Here is an 11,122-nt window from a genome sequence, read left to right as displayed (position 1 = left end):
ATACATAAGTGGATTAATAAAATGTGGTATGTGTATACCATGGAGTACTATTCAGCTTTAAGAAACAATGGCGATATAGCACCTCTTGTATTTTCCTGGCTAGAGCTGGAACCCACTCTACTAATCGAAGTATCCCAAGAATGGAAAAATAAGCACATGTACTCACCATCAAATTGGTATTAACTGATCAACACATAAGTGCACATACAGTAGTAACATTTATCGAGCAGATGGGAGGGGGGAGGAGGGAATGGGTATATAGAAACATAATGAGTGCGATGTGCACCACCTGGGGGATGCACACGCTTGAAGCTCGGACTGGGGGGGCGAGGGGCAAGGGCAATATACGTAACCTAAACATTTGTACCCCCATAATATGCAGAAATAAAAAATATATATCAAAAAAAACAACCTTTCGAAGGTAAGCAGCATTTATCCTTTCATCAAGGCAAATAAGGGTTACGGGGCATCTTTATAACGGGATTGTTTTGTTCCCTTTCCCACAACGCGCTGCTAACCTCTGCCAGCCAGCTCGGGATTCCAGATTTCTCGGCCGGCCCCCTCTGGGGCAAACGTACCTGCCGACCCTCCAGCCCCAGTGCGCGGACGCTCGGTCGGCACGCACCGAGTGCTCACTAACCGGCGAGGAGGACGGGGGCGGGCGAGACGGTGCCGTCCTGAATAGAGTGGGTAGGGGCCCAGACGCCACGTCTGGTGGGAGGGACATGCCGGGGCGGGTCGGCAGGTGTGAGACAGGGTGTTCTCACAGAGCAACTGCGCTCGCACAGACCCTCTGCACCGCCCGGCGTGCGACGGGAGCGGCAAGGAGACTTCCTGTCTCACGGCTCTCGTTCACCGGGGGGGGGCTTTTCCGGGGCCGGGGCCCGGTTTTGCCGGTGGCCGGCCCGGGGCTTTTCCGGGTTTGTTTTTTCCGCTAATTATTTACGCACACGGCGTGCTCGCTGCTAAGCTGGGAGCTCCTTCAGGGCAAAGAAAGAAAGGCTCAGGTCTCCGGGGTGCTCACACTTAGATTTTATTAGCCACCGTTCTGCCCCCGGGGAAACACACAGCTAACTGAAGGTGCCCATCACCGTCCGGGCCCCGCCTGCATGGCTGACACCGCCGCTCGCCTGGGGTGGGCAGAGCTGCAAAGCCACTTTAGGGTCTCGCTTCCTCGGGTACACGAGCCCCACGGCAGGAAAGGCTAGAACCGAGAGCCCTTTGCTCCGCACACGGGCCAGGACGCACAAGCCCAACGACCCAGGCATCAGGGAGCAGAGGCAGGGCCCTCAGCTGCCCCGGAGGCCTGGGCACTTGGGCTTCCTCCTACCAGCCAGGCCACAGGATCTCTGCCTGCCCGCCCTCCCACAGTGGCCAATCCCTAACCAGCTGTAAACGTGTTTCGTGTTGCACATGTAATGCAATCGGATGCCTTCAAACTGCTGGGCTCCCTGAGCTTCGGCTGCCGGGGTGCAAGGACCTGGCGCCTGCATGGAAGACGAGACGCTGCCGCAGCACCCACCGCCCTGCGCTCTCCCACCGCGGCTCCCAGCCCCGCAGCCCGTGACCCAGGACAGCTGCCACCTGGGGGGTGCGGGGCAGCAGCAGGACGCCGGGCTAGGAGTGCACGGCCCTGCCGATGGGTCGCTTTTCCGTGAAGAAGCTTTTCAGCAGCAGCACCTGGCCGAAGCTGGCCACAAACAGGACGATCGTCTCGCCGACAGACCAGTAGGAGACCCGGCTGTTCAGGTCTTCAGCCCGGGCCCGGTCCTGGGCCTCCCGCAGCCGGTAGTGCGTCTGGGAGTCGATCACCGTCTTCAGGGCCTCGTGAATGGTCACGCAGGCAGACTCCATCTGCGCAGGGAGACAAAAGCAGGCGCGTAGCCAACGCCAAGGTAAGAAGAGTGGAATCCGGCAAACAGCAAGCGTCATCGTCAACACCCTCCGCGACGTCCACCGAATGCTACTGTCTGCGCTAAGTGGTTTTATTTAATGCGGTTTTATTTAATCCTTATGGTAAGCCTAACCGAGGCTCAGAGAAGTTAAGTAACTTGCCCAGAGTCACACAGTATGTGGCCGAGCAGGATGGGACTCGACTGTCCGAGCCCTGAGCCTCTGCTTCCAAGCACTGCTCTGGGTTCTCCCATCGAAGGCTCACAATGGCGCGAACAGGCGCGGGCCGCCACCTCCATTACGGAAGGGCGGGCTGCTTTCCCCATACGCTGACGAAGAAACTGAGGCTCAAAGATGCTACGTGAACTGCCCAAGCTCACACAGCTAATAAGCGGCGGAGTGTGAGCCAGACCCGAATGTGCTGAACTCTGAACCTACTGCAACTCCATTACATGACTGCTGTCTACTGTCTCACGCAGAAACACAAGCACATGAAGACATGCGTGTCTTCATACACACACAGGAACACATGCAAAGATGCAAACACACAAACATGCACACACGTGCTCATACGTAACACACTACTTCACGACTTCCTTTACCTGCTAAGGATTCGGCGTGGCAGGCAGTATTCCGAAACGCACCCCCACCACCGCCCAGATTCCCTGCCCTGATCCCAGGAACCTGTGACTATGGGGCGCTGCCACTCCTGTGATAAATGACGTCACACGGCACAGTTCACCTAAAGACGGGGAGATCACCCAGTGGCCTGGGCCAGTCGCACGAGCCCTGGAAAGCAGGGCTTGCTCTAGCTGGTTGCAGAAGCATCCGGACAGAGTCGGAGCAAGAGCAGATGTCCACGTGCCATGCTGGCTTTGCGGGTGGGGACAACCACCTGCCGGGACCAGGGCACGCGGAGGTCAGCAACAAAACGGGGCCTCAGTCCCACGGCCACGAGGAACCGAACCCCACCCACAACCTGAACGAGAAAAAGCAGACTCTTTCCTCTGCACGTGGTGACTGGCCTCGCACGCCGATCCAGGGGCAGAAGTGGTGACACGCCGCACGGGTGAAAGGTCACAGGGTCCCCGTGCATCACACAGACGGGGGAGGACGGGGCACCCACTCGAGGAGAATGCAGTGAAGAATCAGCCTGTGTGTGCTCCCCGCTGCCCCCCAGGGGGTCCCTGACCTGCTTTCTCAGGGACGTCCCACAGGCCCTACTGTCTCGGGCTGCGCGCTCTCGTGACCGCGTCAGTCGGCGCCAGGCTTCCTCGCTTCCCCACGTTTGTCAGGCGGGCTGTACGCACAGGTGTCTGACACTGGCAGAGGGACGAGAGATCCAAGACCGCTTGGTCGCAGACCCTGTGCTGCGGCAGCGCGGCGAGCGCGGCGGCTGCTTCCAAAGTCACCAGAGCACGTCCGCGGTCACGGAGCTGGAATGGGGATCAAACTGGGAAGGAGCTAGAAAAGGTCACAGCCTGGAGTCAGGCTCGAACCGTGTGAACGGGGTCAAAGCCGGCTGCAGAGACGGCGTTGCCAGGCACCACCTGCGACCACAACGCAGGTAACTTGCGAGTCGGATCAGCGCCACACGGACGTCACCTGGTGATCCCCGGAAGGTCACGGTCACCCAAGGTGGGGCTAGGAGGACGCAGGAGAGAGATGCGTAAAATGCGTCCACAGGAATTGTTCCCCACAGTTGCAAGAGGCTCGGTTTCACTCATCTGAACGTTTACGAAATGTCTGCTCATAGGAGCTGGCCCAGGGCGCTGAGGATGAGCTCCAGACCCGGTGCCGGGTCTCAGAGAGCTCACGATGTAAAGGAAAAGTTAATCGCTGCAACACGACGACGTGAAAACAGCCGACAACAGAGGGGGGTGCAGTCGGGGGAACACCCAGGAAAAGCTGCTCGTTCTGCCGGCGGCAACAGAGGACGTGACCTGGGGCGCGACACGCTGGCCCTGCTGGGCACACCGGGCTGGGGACGGGACGTACGCGGGCAGCAGGGCCGGGGCAAGGAGCTTGCGTGGGGTCCGGCCTGGGATCAGGGACCAACCTGGGGGGGTGTGGGGAAGAAGTGGGGGGCGGGTGGAAGCTCGGGGTAAAGCGTCAAGACCTCATCACGCAGCCGTGAGCAGCGGCGTGGCACGCTCGGAGTCCCTGGGGGCCACGGCGTGGACAGGCAGTAAGTGAGCCAGTCGGGAGGCGGGGAAACCGCTCAGGTGGCCGCGATTCTGCTCACAGGAGAAGATGAGGGCACAGTTAAGCAGGTTGCCCGTCAGGGAAGAATGGGTTCGGGGGAGACTTGGGGTGCTGAAGTCGGAGGATTGGTCACAAAGCAGATCATTATTGAAATTCGTGGGAGGGATGGAGAAACACATGTATATTTGTGCACACACATGCATACACACACACATACACACACGTTTTACATATAAAAATCCAGAGCCTTTGTTTTTAAACACTAGCAAGGGGCTCATCTGGCTGTCCAGGCCAGAACCCCGTTCTCCAAGTCTATTCCTATCACAAGCTCCTTCAGAAACCCAGTGTCCAGCTGGGGGCTCTGGGCCCTGGCCCGGGAGCGCGGCAGAACCGGTCGTCAAGCCCAGCTTCCCCGGGACCCAGAGGGGAGGAGGAGGAGGACAGGGGAGGACCCAGCACCACACGTGCAGGCCCCCGACTGCGGAGAAGCCAGACGCCCATGTGGGCACCGCTGCAAAGGCCTGGATCAGACGCCACAGGCCAGAAACCAGCCCTGAAATCACAGGACAAGGCCCCGGGCCTTTAAAGGAACAATCTCACATCAGATCAGCGATGGGCAAGGGGCAGGTGCCCAGGTGACAGAGTGGCAGGTGCTACTCCACAGCCTTCCTGGCACCTACGACCTGCAGACCCGCAGGACGTGGCACAGGCCCCCAGAGACCCCAAAGCAACACATCACCGAGAACCACAGGCACCCGGACACCCGCCCTGGCCACAGAAACACGCTATTTACCCACCCACAGAGATCGGCCGTCGGCCCTAGTCTAAAAGGAAACCCTACAGCCTGCACCACAGAATTCCGGTGGGGCAACCCCAGGCTACCCCCGACCCCGCAGGAAACCAGCAGAGCCTCTGCCTTGCAGCCCTGTCTCCCCGGGGCCGGGGTCCCCAGCCTCCTGGCGTGTGACCATCTGCCCCGCCAGGACCACCCAGGGTCCTAGAGCCTCACAGGGATTGTGGTCACTGCCCCATCGTGACAGCTGGTCTCTGAGTCACCCCGACTCACCCCTTTTCCGGGGCACCGTCCCTTCCCCCATCCCCACACTGACGCCCCTGTCTCCGCCACCCGCTGAAGCCGAGGTCTTCGGTCTGCCTACGCTGACAAACTCCTCCGGCACCCACCTCATCAGGCCCCGGTGGTCAAAGTGCCCAGTTCCTTGAATCCCGCAAGAACCCGAAGGCAGGGGCCGTGAGCTGGCCTCGCAGCAGTCGGGAAAACTTTGATCCTGCCCAGACCACCGCTGCGGTAGCCCCTGGCCTTTGACCTCGGCCAGAAACCCACAGCCTCCGCTAGCATCCGCCTGTGTTCCCAGGAAGCCAGGGCGCCTCCAGCCCGGCTGCCCTGGAGCAGCGTGGTCCCGGCCCACGTCCTCTCCGGGGAACCAGTTCTGAACTCGGGGCTGACGCCATCTGCTGGCCTAAACCCCCGGCCGGGCCGTGGTCATTACGGATCCTGTTCTTACACTTTAGTATTTATTTTGGTGCCAAAACTCGTGGCCTCTGGCCCACCACGGAGCTGCAAGGGGCTGGGGGAAGGGAGACAGCAGCTGCTCAAAGGGGATCCCCCCCCAAAACAAAAAGGGCGGGGAAAGGAGTGCAAGGTTATAACCCTTGAATCTCACCTGTTCTCTTCCTCTGGGAGGCCGAGCTCCCGGGCAACCCCCCCACTGTCACTTTTAAGCTAAAGCTGTCCCATGAAGCCTTCCTGACCCTCCTAGAAGAATCCGTCAGTGCCTGAGACCCCTGACCCTCAACCTCAGCTGTGGCCATAGCGCCCCGCGGGCAACCGGCTCCCAGGGCTGCGTTTCTCTAAGGACTCCCCGCCAGGGACAGCGCCTTCCAGCACCTTCCACCTGCCTTTCCTCTCCCGGCCCAGGGTGTGACTGAGCGAACGCCAGCCCAGGTGAGCAGCTCCCGACGGCAGGTGCAGCCAGATCAGGGCAGAGGGGTCCACGCTGCAGATGAGGGAGAAAACGCCTCTTTGAGGCCGAGCGGAGTGGAGAAGAGGTTCTGAGAGGTGGGAGGGGGCATAACTCACTCTTCCCTGCAACAAATCGAACTCCACGCTCAGGCTCCAGGAAACGTCTCCCTGTGGACCAGATTCCTTAAGCCTTTTCTCTGCCAGCTCTTTGTCTACAGTGAAAGAAGGAAGTCCTTCAGCTCGGCTTTCAGAGACTTACAGAACCTCCAACATGGAAGCTATTTCATCGGAGGCCGACAGAACCGTCAATTGCGGAAGGTCTTAGGCACGACGTGCATCTGTCGCTGGCTCTGAGCACGGTGCGAGGCTCAAACCTGGCGTTGTCCAGTGGAACCGTCTGTGCCTGGCCTCTACAAACCTGTGACTACCGGGTATTTGCAATGTTGCTATAGTGCACGAGGCTGTGAATTTTTAATTTAATTTTAATGAAACAGCCAAACGTAGACAGTGGTTACTGCACTCGACAACGCAGCCCTAAGCTCCACCTGCTCAGGGAGGGCGGCAGACGGGGCCCAGGAAGCCGCAGGAGTGTGCGAGTGCGCGTACGGCCCCCTCGGAGGGCAACCCGGAAGGTAACCTGGCCTCCCTGAAGACCCAAGACGCCCCGGCTCTGTCTGGAACAAACACCTGTCTCACAGGTCTCCCTGGGCCCTGACACTCGGTCACACGACAACAATGACGTGGTGAGCTCCTCTCTGTGCCACGCCTCCTGCTCCGGGGCGCTGAGCACACAAAGGCAACGCACCCAGAACCCCAGCCCCGGAAGCTCACGGCCTGCCCGCGGGAGGGAAGGCAGGTGCGGGAGGCTGGGATCAGGCAGTAACGACTTGGGAGCCGCGGGTCTTCGTGCCAGTCTCCAAGGAGCCTGATCGCCTTCCGGGTTGCCTCCGAGGGGGCCACACGCCCACTCCTCTGCAGGACTGCCTGTCGCCCCAAAGTGTCACATTCCTCCTCCATCGTGTGGCGCTGTGGCTAGGAGACGACTGCCCAGGCGGGACCACGTCCGCCAGCCCTCCCTGCGCCCGGATCTGCCACGTGGGCTGGTTGCCACCAATGCCACGTGAGCAGAGGTGACCTGTGTGACCACGGAGCCCGGCGTCTAAGAAGCAGGCCGGCCTTTCTCACCCCTCCTCCTTCCGGTGGCCAGAGCTGGAGGCTCCGAAGCCCAAGCGAAGGCAGGAGGACGACACGAAAGACATATCCCGGATTCCCGAGTCACCGCGGAGGAGGCGCCCACCAGCCTTCTCTGGGGTATGAGAACAACTTCCACTGTGCTGAGCCTTCGACACGCGGAGTGCACTTGTTACGGCAGCTTGTGCTGCCTTCACTCACACGCGGCACATGGAGGACACGGGCACGTCACGTAAGCAGAGAGGCACGTGGCACAGGGACCTGGGAAGTGGCGCCAGGGGAGAGACCGCGTGGGTGCAGAGGGGCAGAGTAGGGTGTCAGAGGAGAGCACCGCAGGGCGCTGGCGAACAATCGCAAAGGAGGACGGGAAGGAGAACACGGCGTCCTCCGAGGGGCCGTGGAGACAGAGGCAGAGCCGACACGGGGCTTCCAGACCAGCAGTGGGGGTGGGCGGGGGCGACTGCTCAGCAGCCGAGACAGAGGCCGAGAGGAGCAACGCGGCGGGGGCTTCCTGGCCTGTGGCCGTGACTGTCCACTCACCTGGGTGAGAGCCGTGACCCTGTGCCCCATGTCTGGGAGGATGGGGGGCTCGTCGCCCACTTGGAGGTCAAAGTAGACGGTCTTGTGCGAGAAGGTGGAGAACTCGTTACTGAAGCAGAACTGGTAGACGCCCTTGACCGCAGCCCGGTGCGTGAAGCTGTCGTACTGCTTCTTGGTCTCCCGGTAGATGACGTTGCCCTGGGGGTCCTCCACGTAGCAATCAACATCGTAGTGGCCTCCGGTGATGACCTGGCAACCACAGAACGCTCGCTGTTATCGGGGGGCAGCCCCCACCCACCAAACGCCGACCAGACGCCGCGGCCACACTCTGCAATGCTTCCGCCGTTGGAGCTTCGCAACCTGCTACGGCAGCTGCTCTGCTCCTTCCCACTCTCCTGGGGCTGGGACAGGTTACGTCAATCAGCCACGGTCACACTGCTCGCAAGTGAAAAGGCTAGATGTGAATCTGCGTCTGCCTGGCTCCAAAGTCTGGCTCTGCAGGAGAACAACGAGCCTAATTCTCCCCATTTTACAGGAGAGAAAACTGAGGCTCCAGGGAAAGTGGTAGAGCTGGGGTTTGACCTGAGGGCTGCTGGCTCCCATGCCCACACTTAACCACTGCACCGTTCTGCTGTGCCGTGAGCGTGCCCAGGATAACCACCCCTCGTGGGATGGGCCGATGAGGCTTTCCGGGATCGGCAGCAGGACGAAGGCAGGGACGCCCAAAGAACCGTCCCAAGGCAACTGGACGGCACCGCTTCTCTCTCTGTGTGCAGCAGTTAACACGAGACACGGAGCAGGTCGCCTCTCTAGGGCACTGCCGCCACTAGCTATGTGACTCCGGACAGGTTACTTTACTCTCTGAGGATGTGTGTTCCCCTACAAGACAGCAGGACCTACCCCGCAGGGCTGAGGCGAGGACTCCGTGGGGTGTCACATCTAAAGCACTCTGCACACGCGGCCAGCGCCCACCAAGTGCCGGCCAATCACTGGAAACCCGCAGGCCGCAAACTGACCCCCGGGGGTGATGGGGAGGTGGGATCGGATTGAGGGCCTCCCGGAGCAAGAGCAGATGGAGCCGTGCTACACACAGGTTCTCCCTTCCATTAAGAAACCGCAGCTCCGAGCACGCCCCTCCCGGCGTGCAGGGCGGGTCTAGTAACCGTTAGTAACGTTATCACTGACGGAAACGCAGGGAGAAGATAAACACAGAGGGAAACATGCACAGAATTGGGCAGCCAGGGGTGGGCGAGTCCTCGGGAACCATTTAGTTCGAACTCCCCGTGTACACGTATGAAAAGTAAGACCTGCACACAGCAAGACCGCACGGGTAGCCAACAGCCACACCCACGGCCCATCGAAGCATGGTCAGCGGCCTCCATCTGCTGCCAAACTTAAAATGTCCCCCGTCCAGGCAAAAGCCACCGGTCCTGTTCGGCAAGTTTGCACAAGCCGGGAGCATCTGCCGCTGGGGTGTTCAGGACCATGCTGGTGCCCGACAGGGGTTCTGCCCTGGAAATGACAGGATGCCATCGCCGTGCCTTCCGGCCACACAGCCATCGCTGTTTTTTTAGTCACACCTGAAGCTGTCCCGGGCACAGGCCTTCCCCAGGGCCTCCAACCACAGGCGGTGGCCGACAGCCCGCCCCACTCCGCTGCCCAGGCCCCCACCGCGGGGTGCCCGCGCGGGGCACGCAGGGGGCCGGTACGACGCCCGCTCGGGCCCTGCCCTGGTCTGCTCGTTCCCCCAAGACCTGCGGCCCACGAGCGCTCCCGGAGGGACGGTGCGGGAGCCGGGCCTCTCCCTACGGCAGGGCCCCGCCGCCGCCCCGCGCCCAGTGCCGCCGCCGCCCACCTGGTAGTCCAGGGAGAACCTGGCGCCCTGGTCCACGTCCTCGTGGAAGCACTGCCTGGCGCTGTCCGGCAGCTCGAAGGTGAGCTCGGCGCCCCGCGGCTGCCCGGCCCGGAGGAGCAGCAGCAGCAGCAGCAGCGCGCAGCCGGGGCGCGGGCCGCCCATGGCGCTCCCGGTCCGGTCCGGTCCGGTCCGCTCGCCGGGCCGCGGCTCTGGCGCTGCGCCCTCGCGGAGGGGGAATGGGGGGGAAGGGCAGCTGCGGGAACCGACGTGGCGCGAGCGGGCGGGCGCTTCCGGGAGGGCGGGCGGCTCGGCGCGCAGGCGCGCTCGGGAGTGGCCGAGTCCCCGCCCCGCGCGTGCGCACTGGCTGGCGGGGAGGGGCCACGCCCCCGGACCGCCCCGCCCCCAAGTGCGCGCGGACCCGGCGGGCCCAAGGCCGCTCCCGCGTTCCCAGCTCGCCGGGGCGGAAAGGCGCGCGGGGCGGCGACGGCGACACGGGCCCTGGGAGGGGGGGACAGGAGCAAACGCGCTGCGAGTCGCGTCCCCCTCGGCGATGTCGGAGGCTCCGGCCGTCTGGACTCGTTGCAAAGCTCTTTGCTCGCAAAGCCGTCCTCTTTTCACTTTGACCTCGTAAGAGCGCGGAGAGCGGACGACGCTGATCTGCCGCCTTATCCGCGGACGCCCCCTCCCCTCGGCTTTTCCTTGGCCGGACTGGGGGAGACTCAGACTGACGTCGCTAATGGGGAAAGAATTTTCCAGAAGACGTGGGGGATCCGAGCCTAGCAAGGAATCCTGCTGCCCTCGTGGGCCTCCGCGGGCACGTGTGCGCGGTTAACCCGCCAGGGTGCGTGACGGCGGCCCGCGGCGAGGTCCGCACGTTGCGTCCTCAGCACCGCCGGCCTGGAACAGGTGCCCGGCCGTGTCCTGGAAGCTCCTTCCCTGGCTCTATGCCGTAACACTGTTTTTCAGTCCCTGATGGAAAACAGGGAAGTAACGATTATCTGCTCTAGATGCACCACGGGAAGGGACAAATGACAGATGTGGCACCAGGATTACCTTGGCCCGCTGGAGGGCTAGGCCGAGGCTAATGAAAAGGAATTTATGCAAGTTCAATGTTAAGGCCCAAATTGAGTTCCAGGGAAACACCTGCACAAGTCCGGGGCCGGAGCCTGGCCTCGGAGTGGCCCGGTCAGGGCCGGCAGGGTGAGAGTGAACGTCAGGCCGAGTGTGCGACACCAGGGACGCCTGAGCCAAGCGAAGGAAGCCTGAGTTGGGCTAGGTTAAAAAAAAAAAAAAAGAACAATATTGTTTTGGCTCCTACTGTGTGCAAAGCATGGTTCCTGAGGGTAACCGTCCCGTTGTATAGGCGATGATCAGATTGCATCTATCGCACTACTAATATTTTGGGAGGGACATTAACAAAACAGGGACAGTAGTCACAGGAAGGTAATTTGGTGGAG

At 61.6% G+C, this 11,122-nt stretch overlaps 1 protein-coding gene across 1 annotated transcript; it reads right to left on the bottom strand.

Moving 5' to 3' along the window:
• Positions 1-1,014: 1,014 nt before the first annotated feature.
• Positions 1,015-9,944, bottom strand: TMED3 (transmembrane emp24 protein transport domain containing 3). Its single transcript, XM_012659794.1, has 3 exons — positions 9,666-9,944; positions 7,811-8,059; positions 1,015-1,854 (listed from the first exon to the last, which is right to left on the bottom strand). The coding sequence occupies exons 1-3, from the start codon at positions 9,825-9,827 to the stop codon at positions 1,618-1,620; spliced, it is 648 nt and encodes a 215-aa protein (XP_012515248.1). The 5' UTR covers positions 9,828-9,944; the 3' UTR covers positions 1,015-1,617.
• Positions 9,945-11,122: the final 1,178 nt, after the last annotated feature.

The sequence above is a fragment of the Propithecus coquereli genome, unplaced genomic scaffold (genome assembly GCF_000956105.1).
Source record: "Propithecus coquereli isolate 6110/MARCELLA unplaced genomic scaffold, Pcoq_1.0 Scaffold634, whole genome shotgun sequence".
In the NCBI taxonomy this organism is placed as follows: Eukaryota; Metazoa; Chordata; class Mammalia; order Primates; family Indriidae; genus Propithecus; species Propithecus coquereli.
This window is presented reverse-complemented; position numbering and strand designations above follow the sequence as displayed.

Excerpts from the sequence above, each read along its gene's own strand:
- TMED3 (XM_012659794.1), bottom strand. The coding sequence starts at position 9,827 with ATGGGCGGCCCGCGCCCCGGCTGCGCGCTGCTGCTGCTGCTGCTGCTC. Across the intron at positions 8,060-9,665 it reads GGTTCTCCCTGGACTACCAG|GTCATCACCGGAGGCCACTA; the intron begins GTGGGCGGCGGC and ends TGTGGTTGCCAG. Across the intron at positions 1,855-7,810 it reads GGGTCACGGCTCTCACCCAG|ATGGAGTCTGCCTGCGTGAC; the intron begins GTGAGTGGACAG and ends CTCCCTGCGCAG.